This window comes from Hylobates moloch, unplaced genomic scaffold (genome assembly GCF_009828535.3).
Source record: "Hylobates moloch isolate HMO894 unplaced genomic scaffold, HMol_V3 SCAFFOLD_20, whole genome shotgun sequence".
NCBI lineage: Eukaryota > Metazoa > Chordata > Mammalia > Primates > Hylobatidae > Hylobates > Hylobates moloch.
Window position 1 is genome coordinate 3,769,023 of NW_026652295.1, and position 22,375 is coordinate 3,791,397.

The 22,375-nt window shown below is 43.0% G+C and overlaps 2 protein-coding genes across 14 annotated transcripts in view; one reads left to right on the forward strand and one right to left on the reverse strand.

Annotated features, from left to right (window-relative positions):
- The window catches only part of LOC116460379 (testis expressed protein 56), a 179,595-nt gene that overhangs the window by 34,982 nt on the left and 122,238 nt on the right, over nt 1-22,375 (forward strand). For 6 of the 8 annotated variants that reach the window (XM_058432654.1, XM_058432652.1, XM_058432653.1 and 3 more), the window contains exon 5: nt 6,610-6,707. In XM_058432654.1, coding sequence (XP_058288637.1) covers nt 6,610-6,693 — 84 coding nt within the window. In that variant the 3' untranslated portion in view covers nt 6,694-6,707. Of the gene's footprint in view, nt 1-6,609; nt 6,708-14,788; nt 15,009-15,131; nt 15,445-22,375 lie in introns of those variants that run through there. The other 2 variants (XM_058432658.1, XM_032141509.2) reach the window with 1 other exon arrangement.
- On the reverse strand, nt 43-20,847 carry ECI2 (enoyl-CoA delta isomerase 2). 6 transcript variants are annotated; one of them, XM_058432649.1, is made up of 11 exons: nt 20,733-20,769; nt 19,465-19,525; nt 18,269-18,431; nt 15,414-15,512; nt 15,019-15,207; nt 12,485-12,554; nt 10,821-10,923; nt 9,936-10,056; nt 3,538-3,627; nt 1,659-1,802; nt 43-366 (listed from the first exon to the last, which is right to left on the reverse strand). In XM_058432649.1, exons 3-11 carry the CDS (start codon nt 18,389-18,391, stop codon nt 211-213), a joined length of 1,095 nt encoding a protein of 364 aa, XP_058288632.1. In that variant the 5' UTR covers nt 18,392-18,431; nt 19,465-19,525; nt 20,733-20,769; the 3' UTR covers nt 43-210. The 6 variants fall into 6 exon arrangements, with proteins under 6 accessions (XP_058288632.1, XP_031997395.1, XP_031997397.1 ...); XM_032141504.2 differs by lacking the exon at nt 19,465-19,525 and having other exon boundaries at nt 20,733-20,847; XM_032141506.2 differs by lacking the exon at nt 19,465-19,525 and having other exon boundaries at nt 18,269-18,421; nt 20,733-20,830.

Consider the following 22,375-nt stretch of genomic DNA (forward strand, 5'->3'; position numbering starts at 1 on the left):
GTAAGGCTCTCTACTACCAAACACCTACGTGAATTCTTAAGCTTGTTTTACAAAACTTTTTATTCATCAGGGCTGTAGTGAAATATCATCATTGTAATTGATATTCTAGCACTACAAAAGGCACAATGAAGCTTATTTAGTTCCAGTACTGGAAATCAGAAGTAACAGCACATCCTTCCTTGGACATGCTTTACTCTGCTGTAGTGGTCATCACAGTTTTGATTTTCTGGATAAGAAGTTCACCACAGCATTCGCGCATTCATCTGATAGCCATCTTCCCTGAAGGACACTGCATTCTTCAGCATTAACAGCGTGTAGTTTTTCTCTCTCTCTCTTCCTGATTACCTCTTTTGAAATTCTCACGGCCTGGAAAAACAAAACCAACAATAAGGTTAAGAGTTGATCTAGGCTGGACGTGGTGGCTCATGCCTGTAATCCCAGCACTTGGGGAGGCCGAGGCAGGCAGATGAGTTGAGGTCAGGAGTTCAAGACCAGCCTGGCCAACATGGTGAAACCCCACCTCTATTAAAAATACAAAAATTAGCTGGTTGTGGTGGTACATGACTGTGATCCCAGCTACTCAGGAGGCTGAGTCAAGAGAATTGCTTGAACCTGGGAGGCGGAGGTTGCAGTGAGCCGAGATCGCACCATTGCACTCCAGCTTGGGTGACAAGAGTGAGACTCTGTCTCAAAAAGAAAAAAAAAAAAGAGTTAATCTAATAGGAGTGAGATTATTCTATGATTCTGGTTCTTGTTTCCCCCATGTTCATTTAATAAATCCTGTTCAATCTTTTTTTTTTTTTTTTCTGAGACACAGTCTCACTCTGTCGCCCAGGCTGGAGTGCAGTGGTGCGATCTTGGCTCATTGCAACCTCTGCCTCCCTGGTTCAAGCAATTCTCCCTGCCTCAGCATCCAGAGTAGCTGGGATTACAGGCGCCCACCACCACGCCTGGCTAATTTTTGTATTTTTTAAATAGAGATGTGGTTTTGCCATGTTGGCCAGGCTGTTCTTGAACTCCTGACCTCAGGTGATCTGCCCTTCTTGGCCTCCCAAAGTACTGAGACTACAGGCGTGAGCCACCGTTCTTGGCCCTAATGCTGTTAAATCTTAAGCTGCATGTGTAATATAAGACAGTGCTTCTCAAAATTCAGTGTGCATCTAAATCACTTCAGTAGGTGTGGGGCAGGCCTGTGATAATACATTTCCAAAAAGCCTCAGGTAGCTGCTCAAGCTTCTGGTTCCAGGACTACATTTTGAATAGCAAGAATATAAAAGCAATCAGTCACTCACTACCACATACAAAAACAAAAGTGCTACACAATAAGACTCTTAAAGTAGCTAATCCACGCTTCTCACCTGGATTCCAAAGTAAAAGTGCTCAGCAAATACTGCCTAGCATCCTGCTCAAGTAATCCCCATTCAGAATTGCCCCTCTGTCCCCGCACAGAAATGGAAGGTCCATTTGATAAGTTTTGTAAAAATCAGTACTGTATTTCCAACATTACTACAGTTATTTTTTAATTCCAAATTTAGATGTGCTTAGAGGTAACTAAAGATGTGTCTTGTGTTTTTTATGACTTATTCCCTGAAGGCAAATAAATTTTTCCCTTAGGAAATCATTTTCAAGGTTCTTAGAAGTAAAAGATGGACACTAACATTTGGGGGAAGCTTTGCAAACGCCTTCAGCCTGGTCCAGACTTCTTTCTGGAAAGTGCTCTCAGGGAAAACTTCAGTAACAAGTCCTTGAGCACATGCCTCTCCTGCTGTTAACTTCTTTCCAAAAATAAGCATCTCTGTTGCCTGAAATGAAAAGCAAGAAGCAAGGTTAAGATACTAACTTGATAAAACAAGGCTTCGGTTAACTGCTTTCAGGAGGCTTAGAGAGATTTACTCATGGTCTTTTGAGGTTGCTGGTGTTTCTCGGTAAGGGAGAAGCTGATGACCTCAATAGGCAATGGTTTGCAAACTGTGTGCTGAGACAGGCTCCTGGGAAGGTCTGTAAGGGCTGCTGGTTCTGTGTGTCGTTGTTGGAGGGGCAAGATCATGGGGTCCAGGGCAGAAATGATCTGAAGCAGATGCTTGATTCTATAACCCACAGCAGCTATGATTTTCCATTTTATACACTATAAACTATTATTTTAAAGAGGAAAAAAGGAGAGAAAAATCACGGTCATTGGGTCAACCTTTAGAAACTTTCAAAATTCCATTCTCTGGAAACTCTACCCAGTGATCTGGCTCTGAGAGTTTTCTTTACCTGCATTGGTACTCAAATTAATTCTATTTGACTAAAGGAAAGCAAAGACTTATAGTTAGCTTCTGAAAAAACTGAGGACATTAAGTGGATATCCTCTCTACATTTGCAATTTCTTTTCCAGAAAAGGAATGCTCTTCTTTTTTTTGAGACAGAGTCTCACTCTGTTGCCCAGGCTGGAGTGCAGAGGCATGATCTTGGCTCACTGTAACCTCCGCCTCCTGGGTTCAAATGACTCTCCTGCCTCAGCCTCTCGAGTAGCTGGGATTACAGGTGCCGCCACCATGCCCCGGCTAATTTTTGTATTTTTAGTAGAGACAGGGTTTCACTATGTTGGCCAGGCTGGTCTTGAACTCCTGATCTCAAGTGATCCACCAGCCTTGGCCTCCCAAAGTGCTGGGATTACAGGGGTGAGCCACTGCACCCAGCCAAGGAATGTTCTAATAGCCAAATGCTCTATAAGACTTGTAGAGTCAGTTCTGCCCCCTTCCCAAGTTCAATTCAGAGTATGTGATAGCCTAATGAGAGTAAAAACATACATATACACGTTTTTAACAAAATCCTAATAGGCAATGAGAACAGGCTCAATTCCCACTGCCCCACTTTGAGATCTTGAAGCAATATTTGCTAAGCCTTTTCCTATAACTCAGCTTCTAGTCTTGTCACAATCCCCTTCGAGTCATGCCACAGGGCGTGGGCAACTGGGAAACACAGTGGAAGACCTGAGCAGCCACTTAGCCAGCCTGGGAGAGAATACACCCGTGAGCAGGCTGATGGAAGGGCTGCTGTGATTGGGGGTGGCTCTGGCAGCCGTGAGCCCCCACAAAACCTCCCATCTGTTGGTACTTACTGTAACTCTGAAAGTGAAGACACCATCACGTCTCTCCTTAGGAGATACTGGTCATCCATAAAGGAACCGAGTGGCCTCCAAACTCAGGGGACCAAGGGAGGCTGGCACAGCCCTGGTCCTTCAAGTGACTAATGCCACACAGCTGCAAGGCTGAGGTGCTGTGCTGCTTGCAATGCAGCTAGCACTAAGCAGCCAGCTGAAGAGGAAGATCCCAGTTCTGGGAGTTGCAGAGAGAATTTCTAATTTTCCTGCATAGCAGATACTTCCCATAGCCTGATTCCTCCATTGGTAAAACTCTTAGAGTTGAAGAGCAAATAATTAGCTTCTCTTTTGTCCATATTACCAAGGGAAAGAGGGGAGAGTATATGAGATTACTCTTCCTTCTTTCTTGAGATGACTCATAAAATTTTATTTTTAAACATTCCAAAAGTTACCTTGGCTGGGCTCATTATCTTTGGAAAAGTGTATGAGGAGCATCCTTCCGGACTTTGGCCTAGGTGACTAAACGGTGTATGAAATGTTGCCTGCAGGGGCAGAAGAGAAAAGAAAACCATCTTTTCATGTGTGATTTTTTTTTTTTTTTTGAGACAGAGTTTCGCTCTTTTGCCCAGGCTGCAGTGAAGTGGCACGATCTCGGCTCACTGCAACCTCCACCCCTTGGGTTCAAGCGATTCTCCTGCCTCAGCCTCCCCAGCAGCTAGGATTACAGGCATGCGCTGCCATGCCTGGCTAATTTTTGTATTTTTAGTAGAGACAGGGTTTCGCCCTGTTGGCCAGGTTGGTTTCAAACTTCTGACCTCAGGTGATCCACCTGCCTCGGCCTCCCAAAGTGCTAGGATTACAGCCTCTGCCCGGCCGCCGCCACCCCGTCTAGGAAGTGAGGAGCGTCTCTGCCTGGCCGCCCATCGTCTGGGATGTGAGGAGCGCCTCTGCCTGGCTGCCCTGTCTGGGAAGTGAGGAACGCCTCTGCCCGGCCGCCCCGTCTGCGAAGTGAGGAGCGTCTCTGCCCGGCCGCCACCCCGTCTAGGAAGTGAGGAGCGTCTCTGCCTGGCCGCCCATCGTCTGGGATGTGAGGAGCGCCTCTGCCCGGCCACCCCATCTGGGAAGTGAGGAGCGTCTCTGCCCGGCCGCCCCATCTGGGAAGTGAGGAGCGCCTCTGCCCGGCCGCCCCATCTGGGAAGTGAGGAGCGCCTTTGCCCGGCTGCCCATCGTCTGGGACATGAGGAGCGTCTCTGCCCGGCTGCCCATCGTCTGGGACGTGAGGAGCGCCTCTGCCTGGCCGCCCCATCTGGGAAGTGAGGAGTGCCTCTGCCCGCCTGCCCCGTCTGGGAAATGAGGAGCTCCTCTGCCCGGCCGCCCCATCTGGGAAGTGAGGAGCGCCTCTGTCTGGCTGCTGTGCCACCTTCCAAATGTGAAGTTACAGCCTTCGTTGTAGAATGAATGAAGACACTGGCACCGATTATATAACACCTTGGCAGCTATCTCAAGTCGTTGATGGTGGAGGTATTGGAATTATAGAAGAAAGCAAACACAGAAATTTGACTAAAGGCGATTTTGTGACTTCTTTCTATTGGCCCTGGCAAACCAAGGTTATTCTGGATGGAAATAGCCTTGAAAAGGTGATATATATATGAACGTATCTGATTTTTTTCCCTGTATAATTCCTACTTTGTGCATTTGATATTCAGTTGTGTTTGTGATCACGGAAAAATAAAAGCACATATAAAAATATATATATATATATAGTCGTGTGTTGCTTAACAATGGGGATATGTTCTGAGAAATGCATAATTAGGCAATTTTGTCATTGTGCCAGTATCATGGAGTATACATACATATACTTGGATGCTACAGCCTACTGCACACCTAGCTATATGGTATAGCTTACTGCTTCCAGGCTACCAACTTGGACAGCATGTTACTATACTTAATACTCTAGGCAGTTATAACAAATGGCATTTGTGTATCTAAATATATCAAATATAGAAAAGGGAGGCCGGGTGTGGTGGCTCACGCCTGTAATCCCAGCACTTTGGGAGGCAGAGGTGGGCAAATCACCTGAGGTCAGGAGTTCGAGACCAGCCTGGCCAACGTAGTGAAACCCCGTCTCTACTAAAAATACAAAAATTAGCCTGGTGTGGTGGTGTGCACCTGGAATCCCAGCTACTCTGGAGGCTGAGGCACAAGAATTGCTTGAACCTGGGAGAAGGAGGCTGCAGTGAGCCGAGATCATGCCACTGCATTCCAGCCTGGGTGAGAGAGCAGAAAAAAAAAAAAAAAAGAAAAAGTATAGTAAAATATGGCGTTATAATCTTAGGCGACCACCGTTTTACATGCAGTCTGTCACTGACTAAAATGTTGTTATGCAGCACCTGACTGTACAATTCTTATTTGTCAATTATACCTCAATGAAACTGAAAAAAAATTTAAAAATAAAAATGTTCAGATAATTTTAACAAAAAGGTAGTTAGGAACACTTGTGTAAAGGTCACTGGGTGAATGTGTTTTCAATTATCACAGGAAAATACCTAAGTGGTGGAATGGCTGGGCTGTGTGGTAAATGTATGTTTAGCTTAGAAGCTGCTAGACTGTTTTCTAGAGTGGTTGTACCATTTGACATTCCCACCAGCAATGTATGAAAGTTCCAATTGCTCCACATCCTCACTAAACCTAGCTATTAAAAGTCTTTTTCATTTTAAGCATGCTAGTAGGTGTGCAGTGGGGTCTCACTGTGGTTTTAATTTACATGTCCCTAACCATTAATGGTATTAAGTCTCTTACCATGTACTTATTAGACATATGTATATTTTCTTTGGTGAAGCAACTGTTAAGATATTTTGTCCACTATTTTTTAAGTTAGGCTGTTTACCTTCCTATTATATACTTGTAAGATACACATTCGGGTTGCAAGTCTTTTATTAGAGCATCAGGCAAATCTTTTCTCCTAGTCTGTGGCTTATCTTTTCATTTTCTCAGTGGTTTCTCTCATATGGTTTTAATAGCCCTTTATATTTCATTTTGTCTGACCTATTCATTCCTCACCATTGCCCATTTTTATTTTAGCTTATTGATCTATCGCTTTATAGACAAACTTTAAAAAATATCGTAGAGAGATCAGCTTTTGTTACATGAGTTGAAAAATTGTTTCTTCAATCTGTCATTTGTCTTGATTTTGCCCCAGTGGTTTTTTTGATTGGCTTTAACTACTGGAATTAATTTAACATTGGTTATTTAGTATATAGTCATTTTTAGTTTTTTTTTTTTTTTTACATTTAAGACATATTTTTGTGTTTCTTGATGAATAAATTATGAAAGAATGTTAATTTAAAATTCATAATATGTAAAAGAATATTTAGATTTCATTTCCTATAATCAGACACGGTGTTATTTTTAATGCATAACTGTTAGAAGATATAAATCTATAATATATGCAGCATATACATAAAAATAATCAAAATATTTTAAAAGGTTTCTGTTAATGTCATGTATCTTCTTTTATCCAAAAGAAAACTTATTCAAAAAAATGTACCCAGAAGACACAGCCTAAGGAATATAAGCAGGAAACTGAGAAAACTGCCAACAACAGCTAAAGGGACACAAACAGGTACATGCAAAGTTGCCAATAAGCAGCATTTAAAATGCTTATTTTCAGAAAGAGAGCAGCAGATGGAGTTACGGGTTTAGGCTCTGGCGTCAGACTACTTGGTGACGTTGGGAAAGTTTCTTACCCTCTCTGTACCACAGTTTTCTCATTTGTAAAATGGGAACCAATCCTTCTTTCCTTTTTTTTTTTTTTTTTTGAGATGGAGTCTTGCTCGGTTGCCCAGCCTTGAGTGCAGTGGCGCAATCTCAACTCACCGCAACCTCCGCCTCCTGGGTTCAAGTGATTCTCCTGCCTCAGCCTCCCAAGCAGTTGGGATTATAGGCGTGCACCACCACACCCAGCTCCCTTTTGTATTTTTAGTAGAGACAGGGCTTCACCATGTTGGCCAGGCTGGTCTCAAACTCCTGACCTCAAGTGATCCACCTGCCTTGGCCTCCCAAAGTGCTGAGATTACAGGCATGAGCCACCATGCGCAGCCTAGATTGTAAAAATTATTTTTGCCACATTGGAGGAGAATGTGTTTTTATAGACAGGGTCTCACTCTGTTGCCCAGCCTTCTCTTGCCTCAGCCTACCAAGTAGCTGGGACTACAGGCGCCTGCCACCACGCCTGGCTAATTTTTGTATTTTTAGTAGAGAAGGGGTTTCACCACATTGGCCAGGCTGGTCTTGAACTCCCGACCTCAGGTCATCCACTTGCCCTGGCCTCCCAAAGTGCCGGGATGACAGGCATGAGCCACTGCGCCTGGCCAAGTCCTTCTTTTATAGGGCTACTCTGTACATTACGTGAATATGCGTGTGTGTATGCGTGTATTTATAATATATATAATGCACGTTAACAGAGTGCCTAAACAGTGACCACTAGAAGATTTATTATTGTTATGATTTCTACCTTTTTCTTAACTCATACAGGAAATGTATCATTTGCTGACAGAGCTAATAGGCATTATTAACCATTGCCCACAGTACAAAATAGATAAAATGTACTGATTTATATTTTGGTTATATGGGTTAAATATTAACCCATCATTTAATATGTATTTATTCTTGAAGCCAATAATGGTAAATCGTATAAAACAATTTTTTTCTACAGCCTTTTCCTTTAGCATATTTCCTTTATTTTATTTATTTTTTACTTATATATTTTTTTGAGACGGAGTCTCGCTCTGTCACCTAGGCTGGAGTGCAGTGGTACGATCTTGGCTCACTGCAACCTCTACCTCCTGGGTTCAAGCAATTCTCCTGCCTCAGCCTCCAATGTAGCTGGGATTACAGACACCCGCCACCAAGCCCGGCTAATTTTTATATTTTTAGTAGAGATGGTGTTTCACCATGTTGGCCAGGCTGGTCTTGAACTCCTGACCTCAGGTGATGTGCCCACCTCAATTTCCTTTATTTTAAATGATGCTTGATTTATTTGGTTGGGTAAACTTTTATCAGCAGACACTATTTGACAAATAAATTTTACTTTTGGCCAAATTTTTTAGCATTTAATATATATATATGCAATATATATATATTATAATATATATAGAATAGATATGTTTTATATGTATTATGTATATATGTTCTCTGATTTCAACATTTATTACAATTTATATCATAAGACGGAAGTCATCAAAATTTTTAAAAGGTTGATGTAGGCCAGGCTCAGTGGCTCACACCTGTACTCCTAGCACTTCAGGAGGCCAACACAGGCGAATCACTTGAGGTCAGGAGTTTGAGACCAGCCTGGCCAACACAGTGAAACCCTGTCTCTACTAAAAATACAAAAAAATTAGCTGGATGTGGTGGCACGCACCTGTAATCCCAGCTACTCGGGAGGCTGAGTGAGAGAATCGCTTGAACCCGGGAGGTGGTGGTTGCAGTGAGTCAAGATCGTGCCACTGCATACCAGCTTGGGTGACAGAGTGAGACTCCCATCTCTTAAAAAAAAAATAAGGATGATGTATATTGAAAGTAATTTTCAATTCAGTGGGAGAATCAGAACAAGATTCAAATACAATATTTGCCCTCCAAGTATTAAAGAATGAGATCCCCAATTTTAGGTCAGGAACTATTGACCCAGTCCCTGTTAAAAGCTGGTCAATGACTAATCCGTCATCTAATACATAGACTGTGAACAAAGACATTGATTTCTGCCTTTGAACAGAAACCTCCACCTACAAAGGCTGGGCAGCCTGGCACCTAGAATCTCATTTGCTATATTTGCGGGAAAATTATTCATAAGAATTAGATCTGTCAATACATCCAATCTGGTTCAATGGAATCCAGCAAAAGAAAATTCAAAGAATTAAGGATGCTATTATATGGTCCTGTCTATCAGTGGGGAAAATACCTTTGAACAAAACTAGAAATCTCTTCAGTGGTAAAAACCATATGTTTCCTAGAAGGCGGTAATCATCAGCACATTTACCATCACATAAGCATAAGTCACTTGATAATCTGATACCCTAAAGGTGGTTATTAGGTGCTTGTAATGATAAAAATTGGAAACAGCCTAGGGTTCCAGCAGTCAGGGACTGGTTAAACAAGATAAGTTAATAACCCAAACGTTAGGACTGGTTATCTCTAGGTGGCAAGATAAGGAGTGATTTTTACCTTGTAGCTTTTCTTGGTACTTTTTCATATCTTTCAAAATTTTATTTTCCATATCTTTCAAAATTTTATTTTCCACTATGACATATATATTACTACTATAGTAAAAATAAAAACTGAAATCTATATATTGCAATGGTGAACACAAGGCTGAATTGTGTTCTGGGCAAGGAACTTCTCAGAGCTTCAGTTTTCTTATCTGCAAAGGAGGGAGTGAGAGTAGATAATGCTCACAGTTCCTTCTCGTTCTAAAATTCTAAATCCATTTACTCAGTAAAAAGGATCAAATAATCCCTTGCACAACCTGCAAAGATGCTATTCCTCCCTCCCATAACAAATTTTCAAGTGTCTCCTGAATATTTCAGAATAACATGAAAACTGAATACCTATTGTGGAATTTGATTAGGAACTGGTCAGAGTTGGAACAATGTTCACAACAAAATGCAAGTTAATAATGAAGGAAAAATAAAATCAGTCAAATTAGACTAATGCTTTGGGAAAAATCTAAATTCAGTTAATTCTACCACGAACAACATGTAACCTGCTTATGACTGGCAACACTGAAGGAGGATTCAAAGGCTCTCGTCTCGCACTGCTTGCCTGACCTCTTGCTTTCTGGGAGCTGACTTACCCTGTCAGATGCATACACGGCATCGAATAGCCCAAGGAGGGTGACGGAGATGCCCACAGCTGGACCATTGACCACTGCAATCAGAGGCTTAGGAAAATCTATAAAACAGCCCACAAATTCCCTAGAGAAATGGAAACACAAAATCATTAAATGTGCCAAAGCAGCATGACTGAACCATGGGCAAGACAGTCTGACTCTGAGATAAAGCCTTCTGTCAGGCTGGGTATTTCCACAGCCACCACCGGCAGTGCCTCCCTGTCCTGCCACTTCCCTGGTTTTCCGCACCAGATTCATCCAGGGCATCCGTCTGAATGGCAGTGGATGGAAGACCAACCAGTGAGACCTACAGGTCAACCCTGGTTTGAATCTTGTATTCTGGACAGTGAGTTCAGGGCTGTAAACCAGCTGCAATCTTAGAGATTAGGTTGGGTGACTGAGCACATACTGCAATGTCACAGCAAGTGGGAATTACAGATTTGGCAGGAATAAAAAGGAAAGCCTTCGTGACCTCCTCCTGTGTTTTACAAGACTCCTCCAAGTCTCCTACTTTCAGCATTCATGGAAATCTCCCATTCCTCTCGCTGGATGAGAATTTGCTAAATTCCTCTGCCTCAATGCAAGATAATTTTGTTTACAACTATAGCTCACTTTTATGTTTTCCAGTCAAATCTCATGAGTCCAGCAGGATGAACAGGTAACAGAGGTCAAAGAGAAAGAATGAATGCCCACCTGTGGATGGAGGCAGGTTAGAGAAATATGCTTGTCCAAAGTCACAATTAACTGCACTGACATACAGAAGTAGATATTGCACTTTTGCTCAACTAAATACCACTTTGATGACTAAGAACGGGCCCTCTGGGATCAGACAAAGGTAGTTACTCTTACCTCAGTAAAATGGCACTATTTTTAGCTTTCTCCTCTACTCCACCAGGGGGAATATCAGTGAAGTTAGTCAGATCGTTCCCACTACTGTAATAGTCACCATTTCCTATAAGTAAGAAAATCAACAGATCCCTCATTCATTCATCCTGTAATTCTTGAGTATCTACTGCATGCCAAACTCCACGGTTAGGCACGGGAAATCCATTGGAGAACCGGCGATGGTTCCTGCCCTAACTTACAAACTAGTGAGTACGCTGGACACTGATCTATAAAAACACACAGATAAACGTAGCTAATGCTACTGTTGAAATAGAGGAGAGGTGCGTCATGAAATGAGGGTATGTACCAGGAGGGTTGGTCTAATCAGGGAGTTCAGGAAAGAACTTTCCTAAGGAAGGGACAACTGAATTGAGATTTGAGGGAGAGGCCAGGTTGGCTAGAAAAAGAGGGCTGGGAAGAACAGTTTACACAAAGGAACAGCCTGTGCAAAGGCTCTTTGGAGAGGTTATCCCCAGTGTAGATGAAATAAGAGCCACTGTAGCTGACTCAGAGAAAGCCAGGGGGAAGTCGGTGCAGGTTGAGGACTGGCAGAATAGACCTGACGGTGCTTTGTATATCCCATGAGGAAATTTTTCTTTTATTCTAAGAGCCATTGAGTGTGTTTCTGAGTGTGTGTGTTTAATTCAAGTATAATTTATATGCAATGAAACAACCAGTTTTTAAATGTTCATTTAGAGGAGTTTTAATAATTTTAAATACCCACGAGATCACCATCCAAAACAACATACAGAACATCTCCATCACCCCAGAAGTTTCCCGTAGGCTCCTTCCTAGCTATCCCATCCCACCTGCTCCAAGGCAATCACTTTCTGACTTCAATTTCCACAGACAAGAACTTTTGCCTACTGTAGAACTTTGTACAAATGGACTCATACAATATGTACACTCCTGTCTTTATTTTGCTGAACTGTGTTTTAAAGATGCATCCATATTCTTGTGTATATCATTTATTCCATTTTATAGCTGAGTATTCCATTGTACAAATAGTCAACAATTTGTTTATTCATCCATGTGTTTTTGAACATGAGTTGTTTTCTGGTTTTGGCAGTTATAGATCAGGTTACCATGACTGCTCCTGTGAAAGTCTTTTTGTGGACATATGTGTCTTAATTTATGTTGGGTAATTGCGAAGGAGTGGATATCTGTGTTTTTTTAAACATTTTTTGTATATTTATAAATCAGAGTATGACAGTACTGGTAAAGAGCTTTAGAGCTGTTGTTTTTTTTTTTTTTTTTTTTTTTTTTGAGACGGAGTCTTGCTCTGTCACCCAGGCTGGAGTGCAGTGGCGCAATCTCGGCTCACTGCAAGCTCCGCCTCCCGGGTTCATGCCATTCTCCTGCCTCAGCCTCCGGAGTAGCTGGGACTACAGGCGCCCGCCACCACGCCCGGCTAATTTTTTTTGTATTTTTAGTAGAGACGGGGTTTCACCGTAGTCTCGATCTCCTGACCTCGTGATCCGCTCACCTCGGCCTCCCAAAGTGCTGGGATTACAAGCGTGAGCCACCGCGCCTGGCCTGGGTCTTAGAGCTTTTAAACTCAATTTCCTATCTATGAAGAGGCCCCGCAAAATAGAAATTTAATTAGGATGCCTGAGAAAATGTCTTACCTGTTAAAACAGTGATGATTGAGTCATCCTTGCTGGCAGCTTTAAGTGCATGCATAATTTCATGATACATCTGTGTAATGGGAAGACAAGGAAAAGAAAAGAACTCTGAAAACAGGAATCATCAATCAATGGACTCACCAAATGTCAGGGCAAGCCTGCTCTCAGCAAAGTGCCTAACATTTATTTTAGTTGTATTTTATAACCAAAAAGGTGGACCAATATAATTGAAATAATTTTTGTTCCTTTCACAATTACTTGGTGCATATTATGTACCTGGTGCTATGGCAGGAGTGCCGGCTATAAACCACTTTTTTTCCAAAAGGGAACAAGAAAGAAATAGTCCTTGAGCTTTTGGAATTAACAGAGGACTTAACATGTTCAATTTGGAATTAACATGTTCAAATGAGGAGGGGGGTGGAAAGTACGAAGTAGCAGGGAGCTCAGAGGAGGTGCTGAGGCTTATCTAGTGTGGGCAGAGTGGGAGGTGATCAGAGAAAACTTTCTACAAAGCAACGTCTCTGTTGTGACCTCAAGGAAGCCCCTGGCAGTCTGGGAAGTGTTAGTGACTGCCAAAAGGCTGGAATTTTCAAGACACTGTAACGGTATTCAAGGAAGGTGCCTCAAAATTTTAAATCAGCAACATTTCTGAAAATCTTGGACATGCAGCTATATAGCTTTTAATGCATTTAAAACAAGTGCAATTTCAACCTTAGATGAGATTTCAGTGTGGGAAAGAAATGATGAAGAGGGCTGATACTTATAGATACAAATACACTGGAAAAGACACATGGACGACATAAAACAGCTGGCCCTCTGTATCCACGGGTTCCACATCCATGGGTTCAACCAATCACAGATCAAAAATATCTGGAAAAGAATTCTGTGTCTACTGAACATGTACAGGCTTTTTCTCTTATCATTAGTCCCTAAACAATACAGTATAACAACTATTTAATATAGCATTTACATTGTATTCAGTATTATACTTACTCCAGAGATGATTTAAAGTATATGGGAGTGTATATAGAGCTTATATGCAAATATTATGCCTTTTTATGGGGGACTTCAGGTTCCGCGGATTTTGGTGTCCATACAGAGGTCCTGGAACCAATCCCCATCGGACACCAAGGGATGACTGTTCATGAATAAGCATTTAAGCATTTCTCCTGAGGGAAGTGATAAGGAACTCATTCCATCATTATTATAGTTATGATAACACCACACAGCAGGGCGACTGGTGAGACCAGGATTAGGAGATGGATTATCAGGGTTTCTTTCTTTCTTTCTTTTTTTTTTTTTTTGGAGATGGAGTCTCACTGCCAGGCCCAGGCTAGAGTGCAATAGCATGATCTCGGCTCAACCTCCACCTCCCCGGTTCAAAAGATTCTCCTGCCCCAGCCTCCTGAGTAGCTGGGACTATAGGTGCGCACCACCATGCCCCGCTAATTTTTTGTATCTTTAGTAGAGATGGAGTTTCACCATGTTAGCCAGGCTGGTCTTGAACTCCTGACCTCAGGAGATCTGCCCACCTTGGCCTCCCAAAGTGCTGGGATTACAGGGGTGAGCCACCACGACTGGCTATCAGGGTTTCAATTTAGGTTTTGCTGCTTATTTGTTATGTGAACTTGAGCAAGTTACTTCTTAATCTATTTTATTGTTAAGTAATGATAACAGCAGGCTCCTTGTGAGAATTAAATAAACTTCTGTGTGGAGAGTGCTGGCACTCATTAGATACTCTGTACAGAGTAGCTATTATTATCACAGTTGTAGAGAAATGAGTCAGGGGAAAGTGGAAATAAAGTTTGAGCATTAAATGCTTTATTAGTTGAATGACACATATCCTACTTCATGAAATTCTGAAGATGATTTTAAAGTGAGTATGCTCTTTCTGCCACAATGGAGATTATTGACCCAATGGTCATAGTCCTCGCAAATTTTAGTCCCAGTTGAGCACCAAGCATCCAATTAATTCCCTATAATTTTTTTCAAGGAGAAGGGGCTAAAGTGGTTATTTTACTATCATTCTAGTTCAGTGAGAGATTCAAAGACTAAAGTTGCCGAGTGAAGCAGCTACTTTAAAGCAGAGCTGGGTTAGAATTTGTTTAAGATGAAGTCCTTCTCTCCTTTCTCCCTATGCTTATAAAAAATGAAGCCCCCATGCAAGCAGAAAGACTTACTTTCACGTCTAAGTGACACGAACATACTTCTGGGAGCAGTCTACACCAACCTTAGATGGCTTCTACGCAAATCCTGTCGCAGCAACATGTTTCATTTATACTCATTTATTTCTGCTTCCATTATTAGGAAAATCACAGTGCCTTCTGGGTATATCAGAACCTACCTGAAGTTCACAAACTCTAAACAATGAATGCTCAACCCTGTTGTATGAAGTAGCCACAAGTACCAACCTTGCTGCACAAATCAAACAAGAGATATCTTAAAATAGGAATGATGCTGAAACTCTACAGCTTTTGCGTGAAACACATAGAAGAAGAAAGGAAACCAGGACAAACTCCATGGGCAGGTAACATTACCTCAGTGTTTATGGCATTTTTCCTTGTGGGCCGGTTGAACATGATCTTTGTGATGCCATCTTCGGAGGTCACCACCAGAGTTTCAAACCCAGTTGATTTCCTGTCTGTTCCAGGCTCCACCTGACTAGAGGATTCCAATGAAGGACTCAAACTGGACACCAAATCCACATAGTTCTGCCTGGCAGCTTCCTGAATGGACAATGACAAACAACCTCAGCCCATGGTCAATCAATAAGCACTTTGAGAAAGTTACTGTACTAATAACTAACACCTTGCAGTGAAGAAAGAATAGAAGCACATCAAGATCTTGAAGACTCCATTTATAATGGCTTACTGAGAGGCACCAAACTTCTAAGAAGTACAGCAAATAAAAGCACAGTAACTAGTAAATTCACCTTGGGCAGGCTGCCAAGGGCATTCCATGCATCCCATTTGGCCTTGTTGATCAAGTCAAATACACCCGGTTTGGGCATGTTACAAGGTCCTTCAGTGGCCTGTGAAAAGGAGAGGGGCAGTATGTTCAAATGTCCATGTAAACTAGACCCCTAAATATTTAAGATCCGTAAAATCCATAAGTCCATGAATGCCTCCCCCAAATCCTTTCACAGGGTATGTAAATTGATCTGAATTTTCCCCTCCAGCCTCTTTGATGTTGTTGCCGAAAATGCACAAAAAACAGAAAAAAGACTGGAAATAAATTATAACTGCCTGTCTATGAAAATAATGCAGGATAAAGGTTTTGGGGAAGTGCTTTCTAAAAAAAGCTAACGGTTCATTAGTTTTATATTGGTAATCATATTTTCCACAAACAATCAAAATATTCAAGCAAACAATCTTTAAAAGGAACTAGTCAACAAATACTTGAAAATCCACAGCATATTCCAAAAGCCCATCTAAAGGTACAAAAAAAACACCCCTAATTCAGTGGTGGACTTTTGGTACCTGGGTGACAAAACTGTAGCTGAGGGGCTAGGGTGGGGCTGTCAGAACTACTGGTTCTTAGGAAACTTAACTGAAGAACATGTAAGTAAAAAAGCAAAAAGGAATTAAATTTTATTTTTGAGGCTAGGTGGAGTGGGTGTTTTGAGATGAATAAAATAACCTACTCAGCTACTTTTTGGAAATAGCAATTTAAAATTCCACGTAAAATTTTTAAAATTTTATAATACAGTTAGCTAAAAGAGGAAAGAAGAAAGAGTCTTTGAAAAATAGGCCAGGTGGGGTGGCTCACACCTGTAATCCCGACACTTTGGGAGGCTGAGGTGGGTGGATCACCTGAGGTCAGGAGTTCGAGACCAGCCTGACCAATATGGTGAAACCCCATCTCTACTAAAAATACAAAAATTAGCCAGGCATGGTGGTGGGTTCCTGTAATTCCAGCTACTCAGGAGGCTGAGGCAGAAGGATTGCCTGAACCCGGGAGGTGGAGGTTGCAGTGAGCTGAGATGGTGCCACTGCACTCTACCCTGCATGACAGAGCAAAACTCTGTCTCAAAAAAACAAAACAAAAGCAAAAAAAAAAAAAAAAAAGAAAAAGGCAGTAAAGGAGGTTATGAATTTCTTTAGACAGAGATAGTGTCATCTGGCAAGAGTTGGCCAACCTAGAAGTTAGAGGGAACACAGTCCACAGGATAAGGGCGTGCCCTTGTCTCCTGACTGTCCTCAATGCTAACACCAACTGCAAGGCTGGAGGGCTCCCAAGACCACCCTCAGATGCAACAATTTGCTAGAAAGACACCCAGAACTCACTGCAAGCTGTTAAACGCACAATTAATAGTTTATTAAGGGAAAGGATAGAGATTAGAATCATCCAAGGGAGGACACACACAGGATGGAGTCTGGGGCAGCAGCAAATGTGGAGTTTCCACTGTCCTTTCCCCATGGAGTCAGCATAGGGCACCTCTACCAGAATTGATGTGACAGCACACAGGGAGTCCTGCCAACCAGAGATGCTCAGCTCATCCAGTCTCAGTGTCCACAGTTTTTAGTGGGGCTCCATCACCTGTGCATGACTGTATAACCTGAAGCCCCCACCCTAAATCACATCGTTAAGACAAGCCAGGCAAATAAAGACACTCCTATCAGGCATTAGAGATTCACTTCCCAGAAGCTGAGGGCAAAGCCACACCTCTTTTGGGGCAAGGTTAAATTTTTTACTACACACACCCATATGAAAGAGAAGCTCATACCCATCACAGAACAGAAAAATAGATAACACAGGAGCCCAGAGAGGCAGACATGCCAGGGAAGTCTTTGGCATTGAAACTTAAAAGCTTTAGTTTTTAAATTTTGTTATAAAAATTTCCAAACATACCAAAGTAGAATACTATAATGAATTCCCAATACCCATCATCCAGGTTCAACAATTATCAAACTGCCTTGCTTGCTTCATCTCTCTCTGTTTCTTTCCTTTCCTTTTAGGACAGAGTCTCGCTCTGTCACTCAGGCTGGAGTGCAGTGGCGCAATCTTGGCTCATTGCAACCTGCACCTCACAGGTTCAAGCGATTCTCCTGCCTCAGCTTCCCACGTAGCTGGGATTACAGGTGTGTGCCACCAGTCCAGCTAATTTTTGTATTTTTAGTAGAGATGAGGTTTCACCATGTTGGCCAGGCTGGTCTCAAACTCCTGACCTTAAGGGATCTGCCTGCCTCGGCCTCCCAAAGTGCTGGGATTACAGGCGTGAGCCACCATGCCTGGCCCCTCATCTATCCTTTTCTTTCTGTGCTTAGAGAACTTCAACTGTCCATGCTATTTCACCCCTATATCCTTAGTACGCATTTCTTAAAAATATCAACATTTTCTTATATAACCTTGACACCATTAACAATGATTTCTAGGTATCTTCTAACACTCTGTCCTTATTCAAAACTTCCTCAATTGTCTTAAAAATACCTTTTTCAATTGATTTATTCTAATCAAGAGCTAAGTAAGGTCTACAAATGTGAATATTATATATCTCGTCTCTTTTACTCTGGCGTGACACTGAGGCACTTTGTGCCTTAATAGTATTTCAAGGTCTAATATAAAAAACTGGCATATATATATATATGTGTGTGTGTGTATATATATATGTGTATATGTGTGTGTGTGTGTGTGTGTGTATATATATATATATATATATATATATATATATATATAGCAAGACAAACCCAAAATATTAAGGCTACATTTTAGTAAACACACAGTGTATCTATTTAAGAAGTCTTTTGCCCAAAATTCTTTAAATAATATTCGACCGTAGGCATTTACCTGCTTATATAGTGCGTAGAGTTTTAGCTTCACTTCATTTCCTGGATCCTTCTTCAAGAGTTTCACTTGATTCATTGCATCTTCAAAGTCCTTCTGACTGGCTCTCATTGCTGTTCTATTCATGTGCAGCTGAACTACCGGGAAACTAGTGACCTGCAGAGAACTACAATTAGGCAGACTGATTTCTCTTTGTTCCCAACCCTCACATTTCTGCAGCCTGATTTCTTTTTTTTTTAAATTTTATTATTATTATACTTCAAGTTTTAGGGTACATATGCACAATGTGCAGGTTTGTTACATATGTATACATGTGCCATGTTGGTGTGCTGCACCCATTAATTCGTCATTTAGCATTAGGTATATCTCCTAACGCTATCCCTCCCCCCTCCCCCCACCCCACAACAGTCCCCAGAGTGTGATGTTCCCCTTCCTGTGTGCATGTGTTCTCATTGTTCAATTCCCACCTATGAGTGAGAACATGCGGTGTTTGGTTTTTGTCCTTGTGATAGTTTACTGAGAATGATGGTTTCCAGTTTCATCCATGTCCCTACAAAGGACATGAACTCATCATTTTTTATGGCTGCATAGTATTCCATGGTGTATATGTGCCACATTTTCTTAATCCAGTCTATCGTTGTTGGATATTTGGGTTGGTTCCAAGTCTTTGCTATTGTGAATAGTGCCGCAGTAAACATACGTGTCTGCAGCCTGATTTCTAATTGTTCCCAGCCCATACATACCAAAATGCCATGTTTGTCTATAGGTATTTTCTTTATACTTGCCTCAGCAAACTGGCTGCAAATAATTGGCTCTAAGGATTCCAAGATAATAAGTCAATACAGAAGCTAACGGTAGTAACTTTAAATAAAAGGAAAAGTAACCATCCAGGGAGATACCTGTAAGCAACTAAAGATAAAAGCAGCCAGAATAGGAATGACCATGTAAATTCTGCCAAAGGCAAGAAGTGAAGCGCATGCAAGACAGTGGACAGCAGGAGACCAAAAGGCTAAAGTGCACAGAATTTAGTGAAGTGTCCCAAAGTCCTGAAACAGCCTCTGCACTCACTGATAAGCCATAAGCTATATAAAAAAAAAATTCCGGCCTCTTTGCTGTCAAAACTGGTGTTCCAACATACACACAGGTGGAAGGAGGGGAGAATGGATGTGAACATACAAGAAATACTCAAAAGAACATACAAGCAGTTGCCGGCATTCCAGATACAGCCACAGCCTTCTCAGCAGATGGGAGGGAATCTACCTGCAGTGGAACGGAGTCAGTGAAGGGGGCTTAGCAGGCGTGCCCCTTTCTATGGGGATGTTTAACCAGCCAGCCAGGAACACAGCAGAAACAGCAACCACCGCGGGGTGATCAGCACGTTTTTAAGCACACATAGTGAGCGGGGGTGGGGTGGCAAACTTCAATGCACAGGACTCAGGCCACAAGCTAAAAATGGATGTTCATGACGATGACCCTGAATAGTAGAGTTAATGGCATCAAAGATAATTAAAATAATACAGGTTACAAAGCCCAAACCTAACATACAAACACAATTATGTAACTCGAAAATGGTACAATGAACTCTAGGTTCAAACTTTGGACTATTAGTAACTGATTCAATAAGATCAGCCTACAGTAAGTTTTATATTAAAATGATTTTCTGTAAAGGGAAAAACTGCATCTTTTATGGCAAATTCCAAGTAGAAAACGAAAGAAAAATTTTAAATGTCCACAGAAAGCCGAAATGTACAAGTTTCCACAAAATGTGGAACAAATTTATTTTTAAATAAAGCGTGAGTTTTAAAAACAAATAGCAAAAACACGACCATTTAAGAAAATACGTAAAGTCGGGAAAATCACTCATAATTCTACCACTTGAAGGCCACCACCCTGTTTCGGTTTTGTTCCCTATACACAGATTCGTGCGGGGTTCCCGGGTGGAGCGTGCTTCTTAGCCGTTACTGTGTACCCGGCCATTTCACTTTATAGCATACGTGTTCTCCAAAAAGCAAAGAGTGTTAAGCCCACACGAGGGATAACGGCTTGCGTTTACCTCGCTTTTAGCAAGCGACGCTTTGCACCCCAGAAGCAGCCCGGCTGGGAAGTGCACGCCCGGGTGCTCGGGGAACCACCGTGCCCAGCCGAGCGGCTCACCAGCCCGGAGTCGGGCCCTAGGAGGATGGGAGCGTGCGCGGACGCAGGCGGAGACCTTGGGGACTGCGGACGGAGAACCATAGCCCTGACCTCCCGACGCGCCCATCCTGACCACTCTGGGCCCAGCGGTGCAGGAGGGCGCGCGTGTGAGGTGGTCCCTTTTTAGCACTACCTCACCGGAAAACCAGCAAAGCAAAATCCTGTTGCCACCTAGACAATAGGGAAGGAGGGTCTTCCAAGGGCGGCGACCTTCGCCTGGACAGCGGTATCCTGCGGGCGACCTTGGGCCGGGCGGCCAGGGCTCCACGCTTACCTCGGACACCACCGCTGCGCCAGTCTCCAGGACAAGTACGCCATCGCCAGCCCGTGGGTGGCTCTGGAGCTGCCGGGGCTCGGGGGCGGGGCCTAGGCTCTCGGGCTGCGGGGGCTCGGGGCGGGACGAGAGCTCTAGGCGGTTAGCAGTCGGGGCTGAGATGCGGGGGCGGGGCCGGAGCGAGGCTGGGTATCACCGGGAGTGGAGGAAGTGCGCCGGGTTCGGGGCGCGGGGACGGTGATCCTGGGAGGACCTGCGCGGCGTGTGGGGCGGGGCACAGATGCTCCCCGGCCTGGCTCCGAGGAGCTGAGAGCTGGAGGCGCGGCTGCTCTCTCGGGAGGACCTCAGCTCTGCGAACCCTGCGGCTGCCGGAGCACTGAGCGCCCTGCCTGGAGTCCTGCGGAGCCTGGCGAGGAGGGGTCGCTGCATCCCGAGGGCCAGCCGTGAGCCGGGAGGTGGGGTAACAATTGAGGGCGTATGCTTAAAAGCAGCTAGGTCATGCACCCCCAAATCGAAGGTTTGCAGACCTCGTAGGACGCCTGGGGATCAGAAGTGATTTTTGGAGTACCCAAGTTTTTATTGTCAGTTAAGAGTTTGTGGATATTTTTGAGTTCTGCTGAGGCATTTGCAAAGTATTTTCTTTGAGGAAGAATTCTTAAGAGTTGGAAGGGCCTTGGATGTGTCACCTTGTCCAGTTCCCAGAGAACCAAATAAACAAAACAGAACAAAACAAAACCACCGCCCTAAATTCTGTGCCCAAGTTGTCCTATCCAAGCGTGCCTAGGCGTTTTAAATTTATGTAGCTGACACTTGTGGACTACCTATAGTGAGCCAGGCTAATTGTAAGTCTTTCGACAACCCTGTAAGGAAAATGGTATTTCCCTGTTGAGCTGATGTGGAAACTGAGACCCAGAAAGATTAATCAGATGAATTCCCCAAAGACGTGAGGCTTGCAGGTGGGCAGAGTCCAAGTCTCAAGTAACTATCATTAAGTTTCATCAGGTAGATCTGGGTAATAGTGTAGGTGGGGCAACAGCAAAAGTCAAATAGAACAATTTGGGTTTATCCCAAAGCCTTTCTCCAGAGTTTTTTTTTGTTTGTTTTGTTTTTGTTCGGTTTTTTTGTTTGTTTTTTTTTTTGAGATGGAGTTTTCCCTCTTGTTGCGTAGGCTGGAGTGCAATGGTGCAATCTCGGCTCACTGCACCCTCCACCTCCCAGGTTCAAGTGATTCTCCTGTCTCGGGCTCCTGAGTAGCTGGGATTACAAGCATGCGCCACCAGGCCCGGCTAATTTTTTGTATTTAGTAGAGATGGGGTTTCACCTTGTTGGTCAGACTGGTCTCAAACTCCTGACCTCAGGTGATCCATCTGCCTCGGCCTCCCAAAGTGTTGGGATTACAGGCGTGAGCCACCACGCCCGGCCTCTCCATATATTACAAAGTGGTAGTTGGTAGGCTGAGCTGCCTCTCTCAGAGACCTTGACTCTCTCCAAGGCTGTTAGGTTACCTCAGAGGTAATGGAAATGCAGTAATCAGATATTGCAGATAATACAAGACTCATTCATTTCCATGACAAGATGAAACAGCTGTCATGGAAATATTTTTAAAATCTGGTACTGGTAAGCATATTTTGATAGTGAAACCT